This window comes from Monodon monoceros, unplaced genomic scaffold, assembly GCF_005190385.1.
Source record: "Monodon monoceros isolate NGI ecotype Baffin Bay Population unplaced genomic scaffold, NGI_Narwhal_1 Super_Scaffold_21, whole genome shotgun sequence".
Lineage (NCBI taxonomy): Eukaryota > Metazoa > Chordata > Mammalia > Artiodactyla > Monodontidae > Monodon > Monodon monoceros.
This window is the reverse complement of record NW_021703778.1, coordinates 68091954-68118044: the sequence shown is the minus strand read 5'-3', so window position 1 is coordinate 68118044 and position 26091 is coordinate 68091954. Positions and strand designations below refer to the sequence as shown.

Below are 26091 nucleotides of genomic sequence, written 5' to 3'. Positions count from 1 at the left end.
AGCGGTTCTCAGCTGCGAGTGAGAATCACCTGAGCGCTTTTTTTTTTTTCTTTCCCGGTACGCGGGCCCTCACTGCTGTGGCCTCTCCCGTTGCGGAGCACAGGCTCCGGACGCGCAGGCTCCGGACGCGCAGGCTCAGCGGCCATGGCTCACGGGCCCAGCCGCTCCGCGGCATGTGGGATCCTCCTGGACCGGGGCACGACCCCGTGTCCCCTGCATCGGCAGGCGGACTCTCAACCACTGCGCCACGAGGGAAGCCCACCTGAGCGCTTTTAAAGACCACCGATGTCCCGGCCTCACCCACACCGGTTGAATCAGCACCGCCGAGGAGGGGCGCCGCAGGGTGGGCCTTAAAGCTCCCGGATGGTCCAAACGGGCGGCATTTGAGCCTCACAAGGACACCGAAAGACAGGTACTGTCGTCATCCCCACCGTACAGGCAGGGACACTGGGCTCCGAGAAGTAAAGCCACTTGACCGGGGTCAGAGGGCAAATGGGAGGGGTGAGACTGGAGTCCCAAACGGGAGGGGCGGGTGGCCCCCCTGCTGACCGTGGATCTGGGCTTCCAGGGGGGCTTCGAGTGGGACCACGAGGTGTCAGGCTGGCCCAGGAGCCTGGGCCTCGGGCTGACTCAAGAGCTGGCCCTGTCTCCCCACAAATGCGGAGACATTTATGCCACCTCCTTCTCCAAAGCGCTGGGCTGGGCCTCCTCCAAGCCCCAGGACGCGGTGGGTCACTTCCACTCACCCGGCCGGGTCGTCTCTGGAACAGCGTGCCCTTTGGTGATGGGGAGGATGCATTTTTGAGGTGAAATATTGTATAACAGCCAGGAACGGAAAATATTAAAAGCCCACGGGTGCCAGCAAGGTTTGCACCAGGGCCAGAAAGTTCAGAAAAAAGGAGGCAGGCTCCCTGCAGTGGAGGCCACGGGGTGGGGCGGGATCAGCTCGACCACCCACACCCTGGATCCCAGGCTGCCTCCGTCTTCAGGGTGAGCGGGAGCCTTGCCTGGACCACAGGAAGGTCCCAGGGTGGTGACCCCAAGCGGAAAGCTGAAGCTGCTCAGATCCCTCATAAAGCTGGAGCAGCTGTGTCAGCCTGCCTGTCCGCGTCCCTCTCCCACTCCAGGCCTTGAGGATCATGAGGCCCGTAGGGGGAAGTGGAACATTCGGGAACCTGGGGTCAGGCTGCCTGTGGGTCTGCTCTGAGCATCCCCTGGAGGCTCCCTCAAGCAGGGCAGGCAGTTCACCCCTAGAACTGACTCAGAGCTGCCCACGTGTCAGGAGTCATGGCTGGGCCTGCATCCTCAAGGTAGGATGTCTCAGGGCAGAGCCAGAAGCCTCACCAGACCCAGAACTCGGACTGTAGTCCCCTAGCTTCACATCTCAGTGAGATGCCGGGGAGCCTACTGGAGGCCTAGATGTGGAGCAGCAGACCTGCTCCACCGTGGCTCTGCCCCTCCCAACATGAATGGCCTTGGGTAAGTCCCTTACCCTCTCGGGATCTATGAATTTATGACATTGAGCCAGGTGCTGGGGACACAGAGATAAGGCACGGGCCTTGCCCTTCAGGAGCTCACAGTCAATTGAAAGAAGACAGCATTTCCAGGTGAAGCAAAGAGCTCTTCAAGTCAGGGTGGGGCTAAGTGGGAAATGATGGGGCTGGGGCAGCTCAGAGGTGGGGGGGAGTGGTGTGGGCTATAGGGCTCAGGGCATGTGTCTGCCTGTTTTGGGTAGGAGGATAAACTCCCATATTGTGCATGTAACCCTAATGCTGCCACCACACCCCAGATCCCCATCTAGCTGTAACTGCAGACCCACTGCTCCCTACTTAGGGAAGCACTGTTACTCTGGTGTTTGGCTGACAGGGGCCACTGATTGGCTTAGGCTGAGCATCTGACCTAAACCCAGTCCATCCACCCACTGGCAGGTGACTGGTGAAGTGGGCTTCTTGGGAATCGTTCCACCCAATAGGGATGGAGATGGCAACTAGCTGAGCCAATCAGAATGGCTCCTGGTGGAATCTGAACTAAGAAATTGCAGGAGGTGGACCCATGAGGAGCAAGAGGCAGGCAGAGCTACCATATAGAGAGAAGCACATACCCCACAGGAGAAACACCAGGCAGCCTGAGGGGCTGAGAGAGGGGCCTGCCTCAGCCCAGCTCTTGACTTCAGCTGTCTTTACAACAAGCCTCCATTTTTTTTCAGAATGGCCTGAGTGAGTCACCATTCTTGTTCCCTAAAGTGCATAACCAGCTAAGGAGGCCCCTCATCTCCCTGGCGTGCCAGAGAGCAGCCAACTCTCTCCTCCATCCTGTATGAGGCCACTGTGAGGAAATGGAAAGATCAGAGGGCAGGAAATTAGGAGGCCTGGCCTGGGTTCAAGCCTGACTCAAGTTCCTAAGCGTCCCCAAGAGCCAGGCCTTGGCAGAAGTCTGGTACACCTTGCACAGTGTGCTTTCTCCTTCACTGGTTATGATCAGGCTCAAATGAAAATGACAGATAAAAGCAGCCAGAAAGGTAAAGGTAGCTGCTGCCTATTCAGGGCATTCTCCCGCTGTTTGATGGGAGCTGATTAGTTGGGTGTAGAGGATTCAGAACCTCTCTGTTCAAGGGGCCTCTAGGGAGATCTGAGAGTCATCGGAGAGGAGGGGCAGTTCTGGATCCAGCAACGTGCTTGACAGTCTTAGCAGTCTCCTGGGGCAGTTCTCAGTAGACCTGTGTCTTAGTCCTAGGGAGAGCAGAAGACTGTAAGTAAAAGCTAAAAGAGCTGTTCCACTGAAAAGTCTGTGTCTTATTTGGGCATAAGAAGTCCTGTTTTGGGATCAGGCAAGAGAGGCATTTGTTCCTGCTGTGCTACTGACTTTTGTGCATGGAGAAGGCTCTAGGGTGCTGGCATCAATGCTTTGAAGAGCCACAGTGTTAAAAAAAAAAGGGGGGGGTGGTCAGTGGAGAAACGTTCCTTTCAACAAATAGTGCAGAAACAGTTGGACATCCACATGCAAAAAAGGAATCTTGATTCACAGACTACACCATGTGCAAAAACTAGTTAAAAATGAATCATAGACCTAAAGGTAAAACCTAAAACTCCTAGAGAAAACCTTTGTGACTGTGGGTTAGGTAAAAATTTCTTAGAGCCAACACCAAAAGCACAAATTTATAAAATAAAAAATTGATAGATTGGATTTCATCAAAATTAAGAGCTTCTGCTCTTCAAAAGACACTGTTAAGAAAATGGAAAGACAAGCTACAGACTGGGAAAAAGTATTTTCAAAACATATCTGATAGGGACTTCCCTGGTGGTCCAGTGGTTAAGATTCTTTTTTTTTTTTTTTTTTTTTTAATTAATTTATTTTTTTTTGCGGTACGTGGGCCTCTCACTGCCGTGGCCTCTCCCGTTGCAGAGCACAGGCTCCGGACGCGCAGGCCCAGCGGCCATGGCTCACGGGCCCAGCCGCTCCGTGGCACGTGGGATCCTCCCGGACCGGGGCACGAACCCGCGTCCCCTGCATCGGCAGGCAGACTCTCAACCACTGCGCCACCAGGGAAGCCCCCAGTGGTTAAGATTCTGTGCTTCCACTGCACGGGGCCTAGGTTTGATCCCTGGTTGGGGAACTAAGATTCCACGTGCCTTGTGGCCAAAAAGTAAAAAACAAAAAAACCCATATCTGATAAAGGACTTGTATCTAGAATATATAAAGTACACTCAGATTTCAGTAATGAGAAAACAAATAACCTAATTGCAAATGGGCAAAATATTTGAACAGGCACTTCATCAAAGAAGACATAGAAATGGCAAATAAGAGTATGAAAAGCTGGGGGCTTCCCTGGTGGCACAGTGGTTAAGAATCCTCCTGCCATTGCAGGGGACACAGGTTTGAGCCTTGGTCTGGGAAGATCCCACATGCCATGGAGCAACTAAGCCCGTGTGCGACAACTACTGAGCCTGTGCTCTAGAGCCCATGAGCCACAACTACTGAGCCCGCGTGCCACAACTACTGAAGCCCGCGCCCCTAGAGCCCGGGCTCTAGAGAACCCACCACAATGAGAAGCCATGCACCACAATGAAGAGTAGCCCCTGCTCACTGCAACCAGAGAAAAGCCCACACGCAGCAACGAAGACCCAACACAGCCAAAAATAAAATAAATAAATTTATTTTTAAAAAAATGTATGAAAAGCTGCTCAACATCATTGGTTACCAGGGAAATGCAAATTAAAACAAGACACTACACAACCATGGGAAAGGCTTAAAAACGGTCAAACATGAAACTTTAACAGTATCAAGTGTTAATGAGAATGCTGAGCAGCTGGAACTCTCATGTTGCTGGTTGGAAAGTAAATGGAAAAATCACTCTGGGAAACAGTTTGAAAGTTTCTTATAAAGTTAAACATAACACTTCACATATAACCCAACAATCGCACTCCTAGATATTTACCCAAAAGAAATGAAAAACCTGTTTACACAAAAACCTGTACATAAATATCCATAGTGAAAAGGTAGTTGCTAAAAACTGGAGACAACCCAAATGTCCTTCAACTGGTGAACAGAAAAAGAAACTGTGGCACATCCATACAACAGAATACTACTCAGCAGTAAAAAGGAATGAACTATTGACACGTGCAACAGCATGGATGATTATACTAAGTGAAAGAAGGCAGACTTAAAAGGCTCTTACCAGGGACTTCCCTGGTGGTCCAAGGGTTAAGAATCTGCCTTCCAATGCAGGGGATGCGGGTTCGATCCCTGGTCAGGGAGCTAAGATCCCACATGCCGCGGGGCAACTAAGCCCGTGCACTGCAACAGAGCCCATGCACCACAACTAGAGAGAAGCCAGTGCACCACAATGAAGATCCTGCATGCCACAACCAAGACCTGACGCAGCCAAATAAATAAATATTAAAAAAAAAAACAACGCTCATCCCAAAGGATTCCACTTGCAGGACATTCTTGAAAAGGCAAAATGACAGGGAAAGAGAACAGATCAGTGGTGGTCAGCAGCTAGGGATGGGGGAGAGGGCTGACTACAAAGGGAGCTTCTGAGGTGATGGAAATATTTTGTATCTTGATGGTGATGGTGGTTATAAGATTGTTTGCATTTGTCAAAACTCATAGAACTTTCCACTCAAAAGGGTGACTTCTACAGAACGACAATCATGCTCCAATTTTTAAAAATGGGAAGTGGGATTCAAATTTCTTCTTCCCTTTCTTTGCCTTCCCTGTCACTGGCCAACATTCTGTCCTTAAAGCTCTTGTTTTCCTGGGGGGGAACATGCCCCAATTCAGCCACCCTGAACACTGCTTTGCTTCTGGGAACAAAAAGCCAACCCACTAAGAATGGTCTGTGCAGGCCCATGTCTGTTTCTCTTCCTCTGTCCCACCCTGTCTGGCTAAGCCTGCTCACCAAGGCCTTTCTAACCTCCATTTCCCCTTCCCTGCCTGCTCATCCGGGCCATCTGGAGTCCCAAATCTTTATGGCCCAGGCTTTGTGTGGGTGAAAGATCCTGCTTGGAAAGAGATCCTTACACTCAACTTTCCCCAGCTCTAGCCCATTAAACGTCCACAGGTCCCAGGGATGCACAGCCAGAGAGGACAACTACCTGGCATCCTCCTCACCTCACCCCTGACTGAGGCCACCCCCATCACTACTGCAGGCTCTTCTGGGCTGCCAGCATCATGGTCAGAGCTGAAGCCGTACCACAACCAGAGCCACCTGGGGCCTCTCAGGGGAGTCATGAAAAGAGGCCTCGGGTCATGGGAAGCAAGCAGCAGAGTCTGGTAGATGCTTCGGGGCAAGCCTGATGAACCACCAGGGCAAACACATCCCGCTGAGTGTGACTAGTCCAGGAGGGGAGTGTGAACACTCTTGCGATGACTCCCTGGTAAGTGTGCACCCAGTAATCCTGTGCAAAATCATGAATGTGGGTGTCCCTGAGAAACAGCAGGGCACCGTGGGGACACTAAGATGTAAACTCCAGGCTGTGACCATGGTGAGTCACCACAGGGACAGTGAGGTGACCTTTCTTTTTAAGCTTGAAGAGCATTCTGTGATGACCACGGTGAGCACACTACACAAGGTGGAGGGCTCTACCTGACATGTCTTGGGGGATCTGCCAGACCATGGCCCATTCTCAGGGAATCTGCTCCCACCTACAACCTGTGCGGGGTAAGCACACCCTTACAAGACCAGGTGCTGACTGTCAGGTGGCGGTGCGTGCAGCAACCCGTGTGGCTTACATAGTTCTGAAGGTTTCTTTGTTTTTCTTCCATTTTCCAAGCTGGAGTTGTTATTATAGTTGCTCAGCTTTGCTCAACTCTTCTGGGATGTGTTGATGTGGTTACAGGGTGAGGGGAAATCATACATGGGTAGGTTTGCAGCAGAACAAAGGGAGTGTAAATGCTGAGGTTGACAGCTGTTAAAGTGGTCTCTTGATATCAGGATTCAACTACTGGTATCAAGGTTAGCAGTTAGACATTTCGGGTTGACTTCTACTAGGAAAGGGGTGCTTGTGTTTGTGGTTGTGTTTTAGGTGCGTACGTGTCACTTTTTACTTCCTAGCATCCGTTCTTCCTACTTCTGGTGACAGCACCACAATTCTCCTTTGAGAAAAATCAGTCCATGTGATTCCAGTGGGATGATCTACCCCTACCTCTGGAAGTGGGCTCATCAGAGCTTTCCACCCACATGGTTACAGGAACTGGGTCAGGAATAGGCCAATGGGAGCCTTTCCCAGGACGTCTGCTGGAACAATGGGGGAAGAGACATGCTTTTTCCATTGGAGATTTGAGATGTGCTAGAAGGGAGTCTGGAGCTTCTGGAAGATAATACATGGGAATGGCATCTGTTCCAGTTCCTGTTGCTGTGTAACAAACTACCCCAAGTTTTAGTGGCTTAAATGATAATCATTTTATCATATCCCCTGAATTCTGTAGGTCAGGATTTCATGTAGGGCTTGACTGGGCCATTCTGCCTTTTATGACTTTGATTGAGGCCACTCAGTGGCATCCATCTGGTAAATGAGCTGGTCTGTCCTAGAGGGTACAGGACAGCTACACTCACATGACTGGTGATGTGAGGGCTGGAAGGCTGGGCTCAGCTGGGACTACCCACCAGAACACCTACACCAGGCCTCTCTGATTTGGTGGTCTCTTGGTAGTTAGCTGGCTTTCCCCAGAGCAAGCATGCCAAGTGGAAGCTGCATGACTTTTTCTGACCTAGCCTGAGAAGTTCACCTCACTCCTGGTTACAAGCAAGTCATAGCCCAGCTCAGATTCAAGGGGAAGGAAATTAGATTCTACCTCTTGATGGCAGAGTAGGGCAGTCACCTTGTACGAGAACACACGCAGTGGGAGCTATCATCGCAGCCAACTTGGGAAAATACAGACTACAGACTCCTTGGGAAGAAAGCCATCTCAGAGGAAGCAGTTGAGAAATGGAAAGAGAGCAGTCCTGATGATATTGAGTCCCTGGATCCAGTTTTTCCCAGGACTTCAGTTATGACAACCATCAGTTTCCTTTCCAGCATAGTCCAATCTAAGTTGTGCTTTTGTCTCTTGCAACTGAAAGATCTTTTACTCTTAGTGTGTATATCAGTTATCTATTACAGTACAACAAATCACCCCAAAACTCAGTGGCTTACAACAATGATTATTATTTCTCACGATTCTATGGGTGGCTAGACCATTCCTCTGCTGGTCTTACCTGGCTCACTTATGCAACTGCTGAGGTGGAAAATTCAAGATGGCCTCATTCACATGTCTGGCTGTTGGCTGGGGGCCTCAGTTCTCCTTCATGTGGTCTCTTATCCTCTAGGAGGATAGATTGACTTCTTTATATGGTGGTCTCAGGACCGTGTTCCTGGGGAGTGGAGGCAGCAGAGTCTCTTGAGTGTCATTTCTGTCATTCCTTTGTTCAAAGCAAGTGACAAAGCCAACCCAGGTCAAAGGTGAGTAAAGAGACTCCACCTCATCACGGGAGAGTTGCAAAGAATTTGTGGCCATATTTAATCCACCACAGTACGATAGATAGCTGGATCACGTTAGATGGGGACATGTTTGAAATTAGTGTATGTATGGGAAGCAGGGTGTATGTGCCAGGCAGGCAGAGCCAGAGTGTTCTAGTATGTTCTCGCTGAGGAGCATATGGCTGGAGTGTCATTTCCATGGTGGCTTCTCTGAGCTGAGGGCACCTCAGGACAAGGTCTACACTAGGTCACCGGTTCTCAGGGGCAACTCTGAGTTGAAGACCTACTGTGTCTGAGTGACTTCACCTCTCTGAGCCTCAGTTTTCCCTCTATAAAATGGGTGTGGTCATCCCTGCCTCGCAGATCAACTGTGAGGCTGAAGATGAGCTGATGACCATGAATGTGCCTTGTGTATTACAGGATGGTGAACATTATCATCTGAGACCCGAGAAGGAATAGTCAAGGTGGGCCTGGGTGGTCAGAGAGGGCAGGAGGGAAGAGACTGAGATGGGGCATCGAAAGGTGGGGGACATTCACATGGGAGGGGAGGAAGGGCTGTATTTCAAGATGGGAAGCTGAGGAATAAAACTATAAAGGCATTGGGTTGGAACAGTGACAGACTGTATCTAGGATAGGGAGGAGAACAACAGGGTCAGAGAGCGAGCTCTCCCACTCCCGTAGACTCTGGGTGTCTAGGCTCCCATACATACTGGGTCAGCAGCCCCTGAGGGTTACTCAGAGCTACAGTCAAGTCTTCTAGTCCCCAGGGATCATTAGTGGCTTGTCCCTACCCAGGCCTGCAAAGCCCCCTCAGGCTGCAGGGGGGCAATGATGGGAGCATGGGAGTGGTGGTCAGAGAGCATGTTAGAGACACAGCACCTTCCTCTGGAGCCACCAGCATCATGTCAGACCCCTCCCAGTGTTCCCAAGCTCCTTTCCCCTCAGCAGGGTGGGGACCCCTGGCCTTAGGCTTGGGTCACAGTTGGCCTGGCTAAACATGGCTCCAAGCCCCTCAATCCCCTGGATAGGGGTGGAAGTGATTGATGGGTTTCAGTGTGTTCCAAGCCGGGGCTTGGAGCTGCAGCAGACTAGCCTGGCCTGCAGAAGCCCCAGGTGGCCACTCATGGCTGGTGCTGACCCATCTAGGCCAGGCCCTGGACAGTCCAGATCTGTGGCTGCCTCCCAAGCCCTGACTATCCTAAGGTCCTGGCCAAGGAGAGCAGCAGCCTCTCCCTCAAAGGAGTCCTGGGAGCACCGGGTGGGAGCGGGCTCAGATTCCACCAATCTAGCCCTGCGCAGTTCACAGCTCAGCCCCACTTGGCGACAGAAAGGGATTCTTTGATGGGGGAGGTGGGAGGACATGAGCTAGAGGGACACAACCTGCTGGGCTGTAATCAGAACCCAGGGATTCTAGCTCACAGTCCCTCAGCCTCTGCCAACCATGACAATACCCTCTGGCCACTGGGGCGGGATAGATGGGGCCTCAGTGTGAGTTCTGGGCCAAGCAAGGACACCTAGGCAGGAATCACGGCCTAAGGAGCTCTACTTTGCCAAGCCCTCACCTTATAGGCTTCCCTTCTCCCACTACAGAACGAGAAGAGAGGGGTGCATTTGGGAGGCTGGGGAGACCTCTTTCACATACTCTGGGATTCCATAGAGTAGAGACCTTGGAAAGCAGGTGATTACCCTGACCTTGACCTCTGGTCCTCTGGTTTACCTTTCCCCACCTTCCTCTCCTGTCTACCTTGCTCTCCTCATCTAGAGCCTGTGGTCAGGCAGCTTCTCTGGCCTCCTTCCTGACCTCTGGTGAGATTCTTTGGAGCTGTCATTTCTTCTTTTCTCTCCTTTCTGCAGTGTTTGTTGTCAGCATCTTATCAAATCTTGTAAGAGCTGGTGGGGGCCTCAGAGCTCACTCAGTCCAAACTCCTGTTACACAGGTGGGGACACTGAGGTCCAGGGTCACTTGGGTCATTGCTTGTCCAAGATCACACATCAAAATTAGCAACAGAGCCAGCACTAGGCTTTTGACTCCCAAGTTCTTGTTTTTCTCTTGTTCTTTGATCAGGCTATTGTGGCCCAGCCTTTGTCTGTCCATGGACCAGCAGAGTCTCAGGGGCTTCACTCAGTTCAGAATTTGCCTTCACTTAGTTCAGGCTAAAGCTGCTTCATGGCTTGGCTCTGATAATAATTGGATGAGACTGGGTCTACTACAGGATCTATGGGCCAAAAGCTGGGGGCCAGGAGGGAGACCAGGCTCCAAGAGGAAAAGCAAACCAGCTCTGTGCCCCAGATCTGCTTAGGGGCTGTCCCTGCTCAACATCCTTCCTCCACCATCCTCCTGTCCCCCAACAGCTCCTGTCCAGGATGATGCTCAGAGAAACAGAACTCCTAAACCCTTGTTTGTACACACACACACACACACACACACACACACACACACACATTCACATAGAGAGAAAGACACAGATGTACACACATACAGCATATACACAGGCACAGACACACAACCACACACGCACAGCTCTCTGGATAAGAGTGTGCACAGCTACACTGTGGGATCATTTCCATACAAGGCTCTTTCCTCTGAATGCATGGATACATCTCCTCCCTATGGCCTCCCAGTGCCCAGCCTGGAGCCTGCCCCCAAACAGGCACTTAGTGAGGGTGTGTGGAAAGAGTGGGCTGACACTGGTGTGGAGGGCCACACGGGCCAGGCCTCCATCTCCAGGCCCTGCATGAGGCAGAAAGCCCAGCCCAGGCCAGATGAGCCTGAGACATGAGGCAGGCCTTGGAAGCTCCTGCTGCCTCCCTGGCTCACCCCTCCCCATCTTCTGCCTCCACCTGGTACTCTCTCCGTGTGTGGTCTGTTAACCAGCCTGGGAGCTTGTTAGAAATGCAAAGTCTCGGTCCTCACCTCAGACCTACTGAACTAGAGAGTCGGGGTGAGGGGCCCAGCATCTGTGTTTTAACAAGCCCTCCAGGGGATTCTAATACACGCTGAAGTTACAGAACTGCTACCTGTGACGACAGGCAAACTCACGTTGCAGGGGAGGCGGGTGAAGTCTGGAAACACAAGCAGCTGCCTGTGCCACCTATGGGTAAGGCTGCTGTTCACTGCTGGTGGCACCCATACCCAGAGTCAGACACACGCACACACACGCACATATGAGCATCTGGCAGGATCTCAGAGAATCCACATGCAGGAGCTCCTCTCGAGTCCAATGGGTATAGGCAGGTACCCAAATGGAAGCAGGCAGGGGTAAGGGAGAACTACTCTCATTCTGTGCCCCACCACTCCTCTGTCCCTTGTCCCTCTGAGGTTCCCTGAGTGCTCCCTCAGGGGCCACAGAAGCTCAGTAGTTGCCCAACTCTGACCAAGCACCCCCAGCTGAGAGGCCAGGTGATCTGTGGCCCTAAGAGAGCTTGGGGTATGTGCTAAGGCCAGCATAGGTCAGGGCCGGGGCCAGGGCCGGGGCCATGCGGGGGATCGGCAAGCAAAGCTTAGGCAAGAGCATCCCACCTCCTGAGCTATGAAATGCTGCCCACATGTAGAATTGCCCTTGGCCCCTTCCCAGGGCTGCTCAGTGCCCAGCCGCCTCTTCACCCATCCCTCTGCTCTGGCCTATGGAGCCCCAGGCAGCTGCCCACCTGGCCCATCCCCAGGCCCTGCGGCCTCTCCCTCTGAGAATCTGGAAGCGAAATCCGCGCCCCTGGAGTCTGCAGGGGGTGTGGGGAGGGGTGGGGAAGGCCGAGCTTCCTCAGGCTTGGATCTGGTTTCGCGGCCGCTTCCCGTGGTGCATTGCCACAGGCTGAGCCACCAGCTGTGCTATATAAGGCCCCGTGGCTGGACTGCTGGGGAGAGGAAGACCTGGACCCCCCAGCTGAGGAGTCCCTCTCAGGACACGGTGAGCCCCACTCCTATTCTCCTCAGTCCATCCCTGCACCCCACTGCCTGGCTCAGCTATTCCTGACCACCCCATATCTCCTCCAGAGAAGACTCCCCTTTCTGCTTTGGAGTTCTCTCCTTTCTCCCATTGGCCCAAGGTCTTTTCCCTCCCCCACCTGAGGATAGGGGCCCTCAGAGAGTCCCAGTCAGGATCTTTGTACCTCTGGGCACTCTGCTTTTTTCCTGCGGTCAGCCAGTCTTCTTTATCCAAGAGTTCTGGGACCCGTGGGGTGGGGAGCCTCACCCACAGAGCATATGCTGAGGAAACTTCCATGCGCTGCCAGATGGGAAATGGTTTTTCCATAAGGTGCCTCAGGCCACTTTGGCTTCCCAGACAGTTGCGGAGCAATCCCAGACTGAATGCTGTGCAGGCCCGCGGAGCGCTCAGCCCTCTGCTCAGAGCCTGGGAGCGTGGCGTGAGACACACAAGAGCTGGAGACCTCGGGGACACCCGTGCTCTGTTCTCTGGGCTGAGAAACAGGTGGTGGTGGAGTTAGTGGGCTTAGAGCTGGATGATCTGCAGCATGGGGTTGGTCTGTTCTTCTTTTGGGACAACAAAGTGCTATTTTTTTTAATAAATTTATTTATTTGTGGTTTTTTTGTGGGTTTTTTTTGGCTGTGTTGGGTCTTCATTGCTGCGCGTGGGCTTTCTCTAGTTGTGGTGAGCGAGGGCTACTCTTCGTTGCGGTGCGCGGGCTTCTCATTGTCGTGGCTTCTCTTGTTGCGGAGCAGGGCTCTAGGCGCGCGGGCTTCAGTAGTTGTGGCACGTGGGCTCAGTAGTTGTGGCTTGCGGGCTCTAGAGAGCTGGCTCAGTAGTTGTGGCACACGGGCTTAGTTGCTCCGCGGCATGTGGGATCTTCCCGGACCAGGGCTCGAACCCGTGTCCTTTGCATTGGCAGGTGGATTCGTAACCACTGCGCCTCCAGGGAAGTTCCAACAAAGTGCTTTTGAATCTTTTTTTCCAGAAAGGAGGAATCTCCCTTTTCTCACCACACCCTGGACTTTGGAGGTTGAAGGGAATCACTTTTGAATTTCCAGGCACTGGTCAGATTCTGGGTTGGCCAGAGCTCTGGGGAGAGAGAAAATTGAGCGGGAGCCTGGGCCGCTCCCCCTGCGTCCTTGCCCTATTGCCAGACCTGCTCTCTTCTCCCTGCTCCTGCAGCCCGTAACCCATGCTCAGCAGTTACTGGGGGGCCCTAGCCTCTCCCAGTGCATCCCCTCTGCTCTCCCTCAGTAGGCTCCTGAGGGAGGCCCAGGAGCAGCCAGGCCAGAAACTCCCAGCCAGGCCCCAAACAAACAGGCCAGAAATGTGTTCCAGCTGCAGCCAGTGCATATCTGGGAATGTGTTCATGGAGGCGGTGTGTCTGAAGCATCTGCACCCTTCAGCTGGCCTGCCCTGTGAGGCGCCACTGTAGTTGGGGCAGGGGCTGCATAGCCTTAATATGTAAGCCTGTTGTGTGAGAATGGGAACCCCACCAAGGGGTAGCAAAACATGTCCCCAAGCCCGGGTCTGGGAAGTGATTAATGAGTCACCCAGAGGCTGCCGCGGGTGAGCCCAGGCCCCTCCTCATTGGCAAGGAAACGTCTCACCCCTACTGTCCCTTGTGTCCCATCTCAATGTGGGACCCTGGCACCTGGACCCAGGGTTTGAATCCAGGTCTGCCTCATGTGAACTCAGAGTCTGACTCTGTGCATCTTGCAAGCTGACCAGATTTGCAATGTGGGCAGGTGTCACTCTCACAAGACTTCATTCTGTCCACTTTTCACCCTTGATAGGTCAAGAAATAGTTCTGCTCAAGCCCTAAGAGGTGACTCAGAGAAGTGGAACCTGACAAGCTTTGTTTCTTTGCAGGTCACTGATCTGAGAAACTTCTCAGGGGTCACGTTCCAGGGACAATCCGACTCTGTGAAGGAACCCTCACTCAACTCCTGCCACGTTCCCCACGGGACCTGGAGGAAAGATGGTGGTGATCAAGGCCTGCGTGTTCTTCTTCCTGGTCCTAGAGGTCACCTCTCTGTTGGGTACAGGCTAAGTATCTACTGTCTATCTAACCCCCCACTTGTCATAATGAAGTCACTATGGTCTGGGACCCAACTCTGCATCTGCCTTAAGCCACAGCAGTGGCACTAAGATCTGAGGCTGGTTTGTCTATTTATTCATAATTTATACCCTGCTTGTTTTCCTAAAGGATTTAAGTACCAATATTAAAACTCACAGAACAGAATCTTTTAAATGAGGAGCAGGGTAAGTGTCACTCAGAAGGCAGAAAAAAGATAAGAGGGTTACCACTGCCCCTGAGTGTTAAATTTAGCTCTGAGCTTTCTGATAGCCAAAGCAAAAGGGATCACTGAGTTCTCACAGCCAGATTTTTGGTTTTAGTTTCATGAAAATTCATTTAGACCCTGTCACCAAATTTGACAGAGACACCAGAACCCCTTCTGGTCTCCTTGTCCTCTGACCCCATTCTCTGGTGACACTGAGTTCTCAAGGGAACAGGTGGAGAGAATTTGCCTGGTGGGCTCCCCAAGGCTTCTAAGCATCAGAGCTCCCAGCACTATCCTGTATACTCTCTCCCATCTCCCCTTCCTTTCCTGATTTCTAGCCACATACTCAGGTAAAGCAAAAGTATGCTCAAAATCCTCTCATAAAGCAGCAAGCACTGCAGGCTTTGTGACCACAGGTGCAGGAACAAAGGCTGTCTCAGCGTCTTGCCAAACCCTACATGTGCCCACCTCCTGCCTTGCTCTTTCTACCCTGACAGCTGCTGTTGGGAAAGATGATTAACATTCAGCCATCTGAGGGCAAATCAGATTAGTTTGATTAAAAGAGCTCCTATCACCCCAATTAAGCAGCAAAGAGAATACTGATTTGGCTCTCTCACGTGAGAGTTAATTACCTTTCAAAGCTTTTGCAGTGCTCTGCTCTCCCCTTTCTCCTTTCCATTTGGGAGCCCCCAACGCAGCCTCCGGTGGTGTGGGCCCGGAGGCTCACTGCCTGTGGCCCGAGGTCCCTATACCCTTCCTCAGGCAGACTTTGCCAGCCTGGGGTCAGAAAATTAAAGGACCACTCCTCCAGTTAGGCCCTATGAAGGTGAGGGTGGATTCCCAAAGCCAAACTTTGCCAGGAGAAGGGAAATGGACATCTATTGTCCAGGTCTTGAGCTTAAAAGGAGTTGCTAACACTTATTCAGCAAACATTCTGTGCTAGGCATTGTTCTAAGTGGATTTTATGAATTAGCTTATTTAATCCCTACAATCCTCTGAGATAGGAACTATTATTATCCTCACTTTAGGATGAGGGGTCAGATGAGTTAAGTATCTGGCCCAAGGTCACAGAGTCAGGAAGTGGCAGAGTGTCTGGGGCTCACAGTCTCAATCTCCGTATACTTCAGAGATGTTTACTTTGTGTTACCTCATGGAATCCTCATGCCAACTGGACCACCATATGTGCAGTGGGAACTAATATCTCCATTTTACAGATGAGGAAAGTAAGGTTCCATTCCGTCAAGAAGAACAGGCTCAGACCCTAAAGTAGGAGCCCCAGGTGCTCAGCAGCATCCCATGGTCCCTTTCTAGAACAAGAGTGAAAAGAGAACCACCATTTGTTGACCATGCACTGCATGCCATGTCCCTTTACCTTCACCGTCACCCTGAATATGCACCAGGACCCTATGCTGGGGTGATTGTTGATGCAGTTCTATTTTATGGGGAAACAGATTTAAAGGAATAAAGCTTTTGTGAAGTCACACAGCCAGTAAGTGACAGAGGGGGATTTGAACCCATGCCCAGTGCTTATGTTCCATCCCCCACATCACACTGCTTCCCTATGTCTTGAGAGGCTAGTAGCAGGACCCTGCTGGGCCTCTGTAACTGTTTTGGCCTCTCACTTACCCTCCTGGCCCTCAGGGAGGCAGATGATGCTCACTCAGTCGGTGAGAAGAGCCCAGCCTGGGAAGAGGACCTCAGGCATCTTTGCCAAGCCTGCTGACCCCCTGGACAGTGAGTTGTGGCTGGAGCAGGGAGTAATTGGGGGCAGGGTTTTTACTGAGCTTGCTAAGAGGATCTCTGCAGCCAGGGAACAATGTCAGTGGTCCATAGAAACCCACTTTTTAAAAAAAATTTTCAAAAATGTTTTATTTATAGCTATTTGGCTAATGGTCATGGTTGTAATATATATATATATATTTAGATATCTTTTTTTTAACATCTTTATTGGAGTATAATTGCTTTACAATGTTGTGTTAGTTTCTGCTGTATAACAAGGACCTAGAGTCTGTCATACAGAGTGAAACCCACTTTTAAAAGGCATTTGGGGACTTCCCTGGTGATCCAATAGTTAAGACTCCATGCTTTCCACTGCAGGGGGCGTGGGTTCCATCCTTGGGGGGGAGGAGCTAAGATCCCGCATGCTGGACGGTGTGGCAAAAAAAAAAAAAAAAAAAAAAAGGCGTTTGGCCTACATCTCTGTCCAGGCAGAGGGACCAAGTATATAGGACAGCTCAGAATAATGCAGCCGCCTGATAGCTTCCAGAAATGCTGTAGGGCTTGCTGGGGCCAGAGCACAGGCTGGCAGGGAGAGAGCAGGGAGATGAAGATGGAGAGATACCAGGGGCCAGCTCACCAGCACCTGAATGCCTGGTTAAGAGAGTTAAAGCCAGGAGTGATGTGGCCCAAGCCACGTGGAGAAAGCTCACCCTGACTGCAGTGTTTGGAGAGGGGTGGGCATGGGTTCGGAGGAAGCTGGAGGTAGAGACCCAGGCAGGAAGTTTCTGACGTGGTACAGCCAAGGCTGCTGAGAGCTTTAACAGAACCTTTGGCGGTAGGGTATAAGCAGAAGTGTAAGAGATTGGAGAGATGCTGGAGAGAGAGATGCGATGAGGGCCTGAGACCAGTGAGGGGCGGGTGAGGGGTATTAGGGATGACTTCCAGGGCTTGAGCTCACCTGGAGCTCCAGGGCCTGGCTCCTCTCCTACCTGGCTCTCTCTCTCAGGTCCTGGGGAGTGGACAACGTGGTTCAACATTGACCACCCAGGTGGGCGGGGCGACTACGAGCGGCTAGATGCCATTCACTTCTACTACGGGCACCAGGTGTGTCCTCGGCCCCTGCGGCTAGAGGCTAGGACCACCGACTGGATACCCGCAGGCAGCACTGGCCAAGTGGTCCATGGCAGCCCCCTTGAGGGCTTCTGGTGCCTCAACAGGGAGCAGCGGCCCGGCCAGAACTGCTCCAATTATACCGTGCGCTTCCTCTGCCCACCAGGTGAGCCTGACCAGTCCCCACCCGCTACCTCCCACCAGCCTCGGCAAAGGGAGAGCCAGGACCTGCGTCTGGCTACGGGAACTCTGGTTGTCACACACATACACATGCTTTGACTCCATAATAACCCATTAGTGTCATGAGAACCATAATCTTCCCAACAGTGTTCTGTGTGGATGGGTAATTTCCTTTCAATCCACTTTACTGAGTGCATGTGGCACAGTGGTGAAGACCACAGGCTCTGCAGTTGGGCTGCTTGGTTTGAATCTGGGCCTACCATCTCTACTGTGTTCCTTAGACAAATGTTCTGAAGCTCTCTGAGCCTCAGGTTTCTCACATGTAGAACAGGGGTAATATTAGTAATCCTTCGTAGGGGTTTTTATGAGGATTAAATGAGATAATGAATGTAGAGGGCTTAATGCAGGTGAACGTCCACTAAGTGTCAGTTTCTATGTTAGTTCTTCTGTGCCAGACACTGCTAGTTATCTCCATTACTCAACCTTTACAACTGACCTGTGAGGAATCTCCATTTTGACAAGTTATTCCAGGTTCAGGGAGTTTAGGTAACTTCTTGGGACGACACAGCTGATAAATGGAATGCTGGGATTTAAACCCATGCCTGTGTTTGCAGAGCCCAAGAGTTCGTGCTCTTTCCATCTCCTCTCCCCACACTGGATAATTCAGAGCCAGCTGCAGGCCTGCCCGCTTCTTGGATATGCACGCTCCCCTCCCGGGATCCCGCCAGTGCACATGGCCTGACCCTGCAGGCCCGGGAGGCAGTGGTGGTCGTCTGCAGTGGGAGCTCAGGCTGAGCAAGGTCTCCCGAGTGAGGTCCAGGGCCTCCATTCTTGTACACAGGCCTCAGACCAGAGGTGAAGGAGGGTGGGCAGAGGGGGCTTGATGTCACTGAGGCCCCAGGCCCTGACTTTCCAGGGGGCCCTTCTTCAGGAACATGGGTAAAGTGTAAGATGGTGCTATCCCTGCACCTCCTAGGACAGCACATCAAAGTCCCAGTGCTTGGCCAAAAAGTTCCTCTCAGGGCCACCCCTAGCCCATTCGGTGTTTTTGTAAAACTTAGAGACACCGCTTCCTCAAGACTCTTGATGTCCATCTGCTGGAAAAATCCTTACAGGAAATATAAATATCAGTGACATCTGTGGTGTAAATGGAGGCCTTGCTCTCTGAGAAAAAACAGCCTCTGGGTCAGATTTCCTGACAGAGTCCCTCTGAGAGGGAAGTCAGACCATCTGCTGATCCTGCTTTGCAGGATCCCTGCGCCAAGACACAGAGCACAGCCTCTGGAGCCTGTGGTCTCCCTGGAGCAAGTGTTCTGCTGCTTGTGGTCACCCTGGGGTCCAGACCCGAACACGCACCTGCTTGGCGGAGACGGTGTCACTGTGCAATGATGCCACCGAGGAGGGTCGGCTCTGCATGGAGCAGGCCTGTTCAGGTACTACCCCTGCTCTTGGTACTGGGCAGGCATGGGGCTGGGGCTGAAGCAGCCTAGAATAGTTTAGAGGGTCAGACTGAGACAGATTCATCCATTCATTCATCAGGTATTAACTGAGCATCTATTACGTGCACCGATGGGGGATGTAGAGGATAATGTGGGAGCATAGTGCATGGTCAATTATTATAGCTTAGGGGAATTGAGGAAGCCTTTCTAGAGGAGGTGTCCTGAGCTAAGTCTTGAAGGATGAGTAGGAATTAGTCATGCAGGCTGATGAGGAAGGGTAACAAAGGCCTAAGGGGGAGAGGAAGCATATGTGAGTCCACAGGCTGGGACGTGACTGAAGGAGGGCCAGAATCCACACACGCCCTCCTGATGTGGCCCCTTCTTCCACAGCCTGTGACCTGACCTGCCCCATGGGCCAGGTGAATGCTGACTGTGACGCCTGCATGTGCCAGGACTTCGTGCTGTATGGGGTTGTCTCCCTCCCTGGGGGTGCCCCAGCCTCAGGGGCTACTGTCTACATCCTGACCAAAACACCTAAGCTATTGACCCAGACGGACAGCAGCGGGAGGTTCCGAGTCCCTGGCTTGTGCCCCGATGGCAAAAGCATCCTGAAGATCACAAAGACCAAGTTTGCCCCTATCAGGCTCACGATGCCTAAGACTAGACTGAAGGCAGCCACCATCAAGGCGGAGTTCATGAGGGCAGGTACTTAACTTCTCTGGGATAGGGCTGGGGAGGAAGGCTGGACTTTTATATAAAAGGATTACAGTACTAAGAGCTGGCTTTCCAGGTTGCCCAGAGTAAAACTGAAAAATCCCCAAGTCCCGACATCATCTGCCAGACCCCCCATTCCTTCTCTTCTCTCTTCCCCTCTCCTCTCCTGTTATAGTCCCCTCCGCCCACACTGAGTCACTCTACTCCTATCCGTTCCTCAAACACACAGGCACACGCCTGCCTCAGGGCCTTTGCACTTGCTATATACTCTGCTTGGAGTGTTCTTCCCCCAGATATTGGAATGGCTTGCTCCCTCAAATGTATGAGTTCTTTCCTGGTCACCTTATCTAACATAGTCAATTACAATACAGTATAACGTTTGAAAGGCATAGAGAGAGAGGCTGGGGGAATTCAGAAATGGTGCAGATTGGCCAGAAAATTCTGCTGGAGTCACCAGAGCAGCCAGCTCTGTCTCAATGGCAGTGTTTGGGAATCTTGGCTGGTACAAGGTCCTCTTGGTTCTCCACTGCCTCACCCAGATGCTGCCTGAGAGACCATGGGAGCGGGTCCCAGGCTGAGTAGATGGAGGGAGTGGACTCCATTCTGGACCAGCTACTTATTAGGACCATTAGAGAGGGGCTGGGTGGTGTGTGTGAAGTTGTACAATTTTAACGCATGTCAAAATACCTGAGGGAGCAAGGCTCTGGAGAACCTGTCACAAAGAAAAACCCAAAACACCATGTCTCACCTTCTGTCTCAGAGACTCCATACATTGTGATGAACCCCAAGGCAAAAGCACGGAGAGCTGGGCAGAGTGTGTCCCTGTGCTGTAAGGCCACGGGGAAGCCCAAACCAGACAAGTATTTCTGGTGAGTATTCTGCCAGCTACCTGGCCCAGTTCTCCTCTTGGAAACCAGAGCTTTCTTGCATTGGGTCTGGACTCATTAATCATGGCAATAATTAACAAGTGGGGGCCAGCAGGGCTGAGGCCACCCAGACAACGAGCAAGCCCTGTTGTTGTCCTATCAAAGCTGGGGTCCCCCAGAGCAGCTCTGGTCTTGGGGTCCTGACTCATATCCTTGGGCCACAGAACCAGGTTCCCCGGCCCTAATTTCCCAGACATGGGCAAACAAGGTCAGTGTCTCCAGTGGCTGTCCTTTACCCTTTACAGACATTTTATAGCCATTATCTTGTTTGATGCTCTCAACAATTCTATGGAGTTAGCTAGGCATCACTGCTCCTATTTCATAGAACAGGAAGCTGAAACTCAGACGTGAAATGGTTTGTCTAAGGGTCCATAGCCAGTTAGCGGTGGGGCTGAGACTCAGAATCGAGCCCCCTGACTCCCAGGCCAGTCAGTGTTCTTGAATGAGCTGAGTCAGTGGTGGTGTTGGCATCTGCAGGGACCCGTCCACCATCTGCCTTTGCTCCTGGCACTGTCCCCAAGGGTACCAGCCCTCCTACGGCCCCGTCAGGCCGTCCCTCTCCATCCCTTTCAGGTACCATAACAGCACACTGCTGCACCCCTCCCTCTACAAGCACGAGAGCAAGCTGGTGCTGAGGAACCTGCAACGGGACCAGGCCGGGGAGTACTTCTGCAAGGCCCAGAGCGACACTGGGGCTGCAAAGTCCCATGTCGCCCGGCTGACTGTCATAGGTAAGACTGTCAGGGCCCCTGGGGAGCCCCTGCTACAGCACCGGGGAGCACTCCAGTGGGCATTCCTGGGCAGTAAGACCTCGGGCTTTTCTAGACTGTGCTCTCTGGGACACAAAGATGGCACAGACCTTGATCCTACCCTCACAGAGCTGCCACTCCAGGATGGGTGGAGAAATAAGAGACAAGTCAGTAAAGATGAAAAAATGTAGTTAAAACAGGAGATAAGGAATTGTGGACTCTATAGATGAGAGACAGAGACCTTCCAGGTAGGAGTGACTATGGCTGGTTGCTTGAGGCTTAAATAGGGATCATCTGTTGAGTTTTTAAAAATACTGACGCCTGGGTCTTACCTCCAGAGAGCCTGATTTCATTGGTTTGGGATGTGGCCTGGTCACGCACAGGTTAAAATCTTCCCCAGGTAATTCTAATTTGCAGCCAATGTTGTGAATCCCTGGTCTTAAACAATGGCCAGGGTCTGTGTGTATGGAGATGGGAGCATTCCAGATCAAGGGGCCAGCATGAGCAAGGTATAGAAGTGGGAAACTGAGGGGGCTTTACAAGAAAGGGTGACCTGATTAAAGCTGGTCTCTAGAAGTGAGCTGGAGGAGGAGAGACTGGAGGCCAAGACCAATCAGGAAACTGTACTTGGAAAGTAAGGGAGAAGGAGGATATCTTAGTAATTGGCCTAAACAAAACCAAACAAAAGGCAGAAGAAATTTTGTTGGAAGGATTTTGGAATATTTCAGAGACTCCAAGAAAGTTGAGTAACACACCTCGGGACAGGCAGGACACAGGGGACTTGAACCCTGGCAGAGGAGATGTGGAGAACTGTCAGCAGTGGTTCCCCGCTCATTATACCAATGCTCCCCACTTGTCACAGTTATTCTTTCTTTCTGTTTTTTTTTCAGTTATTCTTAATACTTTAAATTTTAAATATTTTCAATTAAAAATATTTTTTACTATTCTAAAGTTAAATTTATAGATAATAACTACATATAATTTCCAAATATACATGCACGTGGCCCTAATAACGTAAAAGGGAGATACAAAGAAAATAATTTTAATACAAAATAGTATGTATTTCAATATGTAAGTGCTTTGGCATAATGACACAAGAACATCAACCAAGAGGTCAGATACTTGAACTTGAATCCAGTCACCATGAGTGTGACAGCTACAAATGCTGATGGATACAGGGGCATCATTTCACATTCCTTGGGCAATTGTTGTAGGTACATGATTTTTCTGAAACAAGAAGCAATTCTTGGTATTTTTCCAAGCTAAACAAAGTACAATCTTGGCTTGATTTATATGGTAGTTGCATTCTTGAAAAATTCAATGTATGGTAAAGCCATGTAAAAGATACCAGGCTCCGATAATTTTAAACAAGTTTTCCACCTACATGAATGTCTATAGAATACGTGAAAGTCAAACAGGATGCAGAAGAATTCCGTACGAGAGAGTGTCAGGCACTGCAGAAAACAGAGCTGCAAGGCCCCCTGCCCGTTATAAGTCAGTAGCACTGCCGATTTTGGTGGTAACTCAAAACACCCTCACGAAGTTTCAAGACCCCTCCAATTAGGACGATTGCTCTACTGGTCTCGGCAGCAAGCTCTGTTCCCTGTGTGTGAAATGGAATTAGTAACAGCTGTTCTATCTCCCGCAGAGGAGTTTTGTGAGAATTGGGATCACACAAGTACTTTGAAAACCCTAAAGTATGGCAGAGAGCGGAGGTTGAGGTCCCCTTTATGTAGGAAAAGAACTTGCATTTAATATCCGAACTATTTCCCTCCATAGCCCCCGATGAGACTCCTTGCAACCCAACCCCCGAGAGCTACCTTATCCAGCTGCCCCATGATTGTTTCCAGAATGCCACCAACTCCTTCTACTATGATGTGGGTCGTTGCCCTGTCAAGACCTGTGCAGGGCAGCAGGATAATGGGATCAGGTGCCAGGATGCTGTGGAGAACTGCTGTGGGATCTCCAAAACAGAGGAGAGGGAGATCCAGTGCAGTGGGTACACGCTGCCCACCAAGGTGGCCATGGAGTGCAGCTGCCAGCGGTGTACGGAGACCCAGAGTATCGTTCGGGGACGTGTCAGCGCCTCTGACAATGGGGAGCCCATGCGCTTTGGCCACGTGTACATGGGGAACAGCCGTGTGAGCATGACTGGCTACAAGGGCACGTTCACCCTCCACGTCCCTCAGGACACTGAGAGGCTGGTGCTCACATTTGTGGACAGGCTGCAGAAGTTTGTCAACACCACCAAAGTGCTGCCCTTCAATAAGAAGGGGAGTGCGGTGTTCCACGAGATCAAGATGCTTCGGCGGAAAGAGCCCATCACCTTGGAGGCCATGGAGACCAACATTATCCCCTTGGGGGATGTGGCTGGTGAAGATCCTGTGGCTGAGCTGGAGATCCCATCCAAGAGTTTCTACCGGCAGAACGGGGAGCCCTACACAGGAAAAGTAAAGGCCAGTGTGACCTTCCTGGATCCCCGGAATATTTCCACAGCTACTGCTGCCCAGAGTGACCTGAACTTCATCAATGATGAAGGAGACACCTTCCCCCTTCGGACATACGGCATGTTCTCTGTGGACTTCACAGGTGAGGCCACCTCAGAGTCACTTAATGTTGGCAAGGTAAAGGTCCACCTCGACTCAACCCAGGTCAAGATGCCAGAGCACTTGCCCATGATGAAACTCTGGTCACTCAACCCAGGCACAGGGCTGTGGGAGGAGGAAGGTGACTTCAAATTTGAAAGCCAAAGGCGGAACAGAAGAGAAGACAGGACCTTCCTGGTGGGCAACATGGAGATCCGTGAGAGGAGGCTCTTTAACCTGGATGTCCCTGAAAGCAGGAGGTGCTTCATCAAGGTGAGGGCCTACCGAAGTGAGAGGTTCTTGCCCAGTGAGCAGATGCAGGGTGTCGTGGTCTCTGTGATCAACCTGGAGCCCAGGACTGGCTTCTCCTCTAACCCCAGGGCCTGGGGCCGCTTTGACAGTGTCATCACTGGTCCCAATGGGGCCTGTCTGCCTGCCTTCTGCGATGACCAGTCCCCTGATGCCTACTCTGCCTACGTCTTAGCGAGCCTGGCTGGGGAAGAACTGGAAGCAGTGGAGTCTTCTCCTAAATTCAACCCAAATGCAATTGGTGTCCCTCAGCCCTACCTCAACAAGCTCAAGTACCGCCGGACAGACCATGAGGACCCACAGGCCAAGAAGACAGCTTTCCAGATCAGCATGGCCAAACCAAGGCCCAACTCAGCCGAGGAGAGCAATGGACCCATCTATGCATTCGAGAACCTCCAGGCATGCGAGGAAGCACCTCCCAGTGCGGCCCACTTCCGGTTCTACCAGATTGAGGGGGATCGGTATGACTACAACACAGTCCCTTTCAACGAGGATGACCCCATGAGCTGGACTGAAGACTACCTGGCATGGTGGCCCAAGCCAATGGAGTTCAGGGCCTGCTATATCAAGGTGAAGATCATGGGGCCACTGGAGGTGAACGTGCGATCCCGTAACATGGGGGGCACCCACCGGCAGACAGTGGGAAAGCTGTATGGAATCCGGGATGTGAAGAGCACGCGGGACAGGGACCAGCCCAATGTCTCAGCTGCCTGTTTGGAGTTCAAGTGCAGTGGGATGCTCTATGACCAGGACCGTGTAGACCGCACGCTGGTGAAGGTTATCCCCCAGGGCAGCTGCCATCGAGTCAGCGTAAACTCCATGCTGCATGAGTACCTGGTCAACCACCTACCACTGGCGGTCAATGACAACACCAGTGAGTACACCATGCTGGCGCCCTTGGACCCACTGGGCCACAACTATGGCATCTACACTGTCACTGACCAGGACCCTCGCACAGCCAAGGAGATTGCGCTTGGCCGGTGCTTTGATGGCACATCTGATGGCTCCTCCAGAGTCATGAAGAGCAATGTGGGAGTGGCCCTGACCTTTAACTGCGTAGAGAGGCAGGTGGGCCGTCAGAGTGCCTTCCAGTACCTCCAAAGCACCCCGGCCCGGCCCTCCCCAGCAAGCACTGTCAGGGGAAGAGCGCCCTCAAGGAGGCAGCGGTCAAGTCAGGGTGGCCAGCGCTGGCGCAGAGGGGCGGCCTCTCTGAGGTTTTCTGGGGTTGCTCAGCAGCCTCTGAGCAACTAAGGCTTGTGGTACTTCCCTTCTCCCCACAGCCATTGTGAGACTGACACCCAAACTGTCACTTGGTTAACTTAAGCCCATCTGTTCTGGTGCAACTTGCTCGTTTGTTTCTTCATTCCCTTTCTTACTGTCTTTGTCCTGTGATACTGATTGGCATGGAGCCCCCAAAATGTCAAAATAAAGCCTCTTTGCCCTGTTCTTTACAAGAAACACAGGAAATTGGCCATGGGCAAACTCTGTGGCTTTGAGCATTCTTCATTTAGTGCCATACATGGAAATGTCCTTCATTTTCTTTTTTGCATGGTTTTGCCCACCTCTACAATAAGGATAATCTGATGTTGAAGATCAAATAACCAATATAAAGCATATTTCTTGGCCTTGCTCCACAGGATGTAAGCAAGGCCTCCATCGCAGTTCATACATATAAAAGGTGGTGAAATATTTTTACTTGAATTATAAATAACATTTATTTCTTTGCTGAATCTGGAACTCTAGTGCACGTTCAGTGTTACACCGTTGAGTATAAGGTAATCATAGTTCCTCTACCAAGTCTGGAAAAAACATCTCCTGGTATCCACAACTGCCCTAGGTTGCTAATTATATTAGCGTGTTTCCCTTTATATTTGCTTTTGTTCTTTCTAGAAGCCCAGTGTGGCCCAGAACAGATGTCAATAAATGCACATTTTGTACTTGATTTTGAGGTCACTGACCTGTCTTTAAACCATTAATCTGAGCCAACTGCTCAGAGGGACAGAGGGGTCTCTGGAAAGTGGTCACCAGGTGGCATGAGGCACAGTGCCACCTAACCCTAAGTTACAGGGCTGGGTGACTAGGCACCTATTCTACTGGTCAAGTTTGTTCTCATAGATCATATTTTCCATTTGCAGAGAAGAGCAGAGATTCCTGGAGTTGTGAGCCCCTCCCAGATGTTCTGGGCCCC

At 51.5% G+C, this 26091-nt stretch overlaps 1 protein-coding gene across 7 annotated transcripts in view; it reads left to right on the top strand.

Moving 5' to 3' along the window:
- The window catches only part of CILP (cartilage intermediate layer protein), a 32537-nt gene extending 6945 nt beyond the window's left edge, over positions 1–25592 (top strand). For 2 of the 7 annotated variants that reach the window (XM_029236613.1, XM_029236612.1), the window contains exons 2-10: positions 104–412; positions 5652–5879; positions 13760–15906; positions 16898–17167; positions 18432–18614; positions 19011–19325; positions 20095–20203; positions 20810–20991; positions 22789–25385. In XM_029236613.1, coding sequence (XP_029092446.1) covers positions 15702–15906; positions 16898–17167; positions 18432–18614; positions 19011–19325; positions 20095–20203; positions 20810–20991; positions 22789–25154 — 3630 coding nt within the window. In that variant the 5' untranslated portion in view covers positions 104–412; positions 5652–5879; positions 13760–15701 and the 3' untranslated portion in view covers positions 25155–25385. Of the gene's footprint in view, positions 1–103; positions 413–5651; positions 5880–13759; positions 15907–16897; positions 17168–18431; positions 18615–19010; positions 19326–20094; positions 20204–20809; positions 20992–22788 lie in introns of all 7 variants that reach the window. The other 5 variants (XM_029236617.1, XM_029236618.1, XM_029236616.1 and 2 more) reach the window with 5 other exon arrangements.
- Positions 25593–26091: the final 499 nt, after the last annotated feature.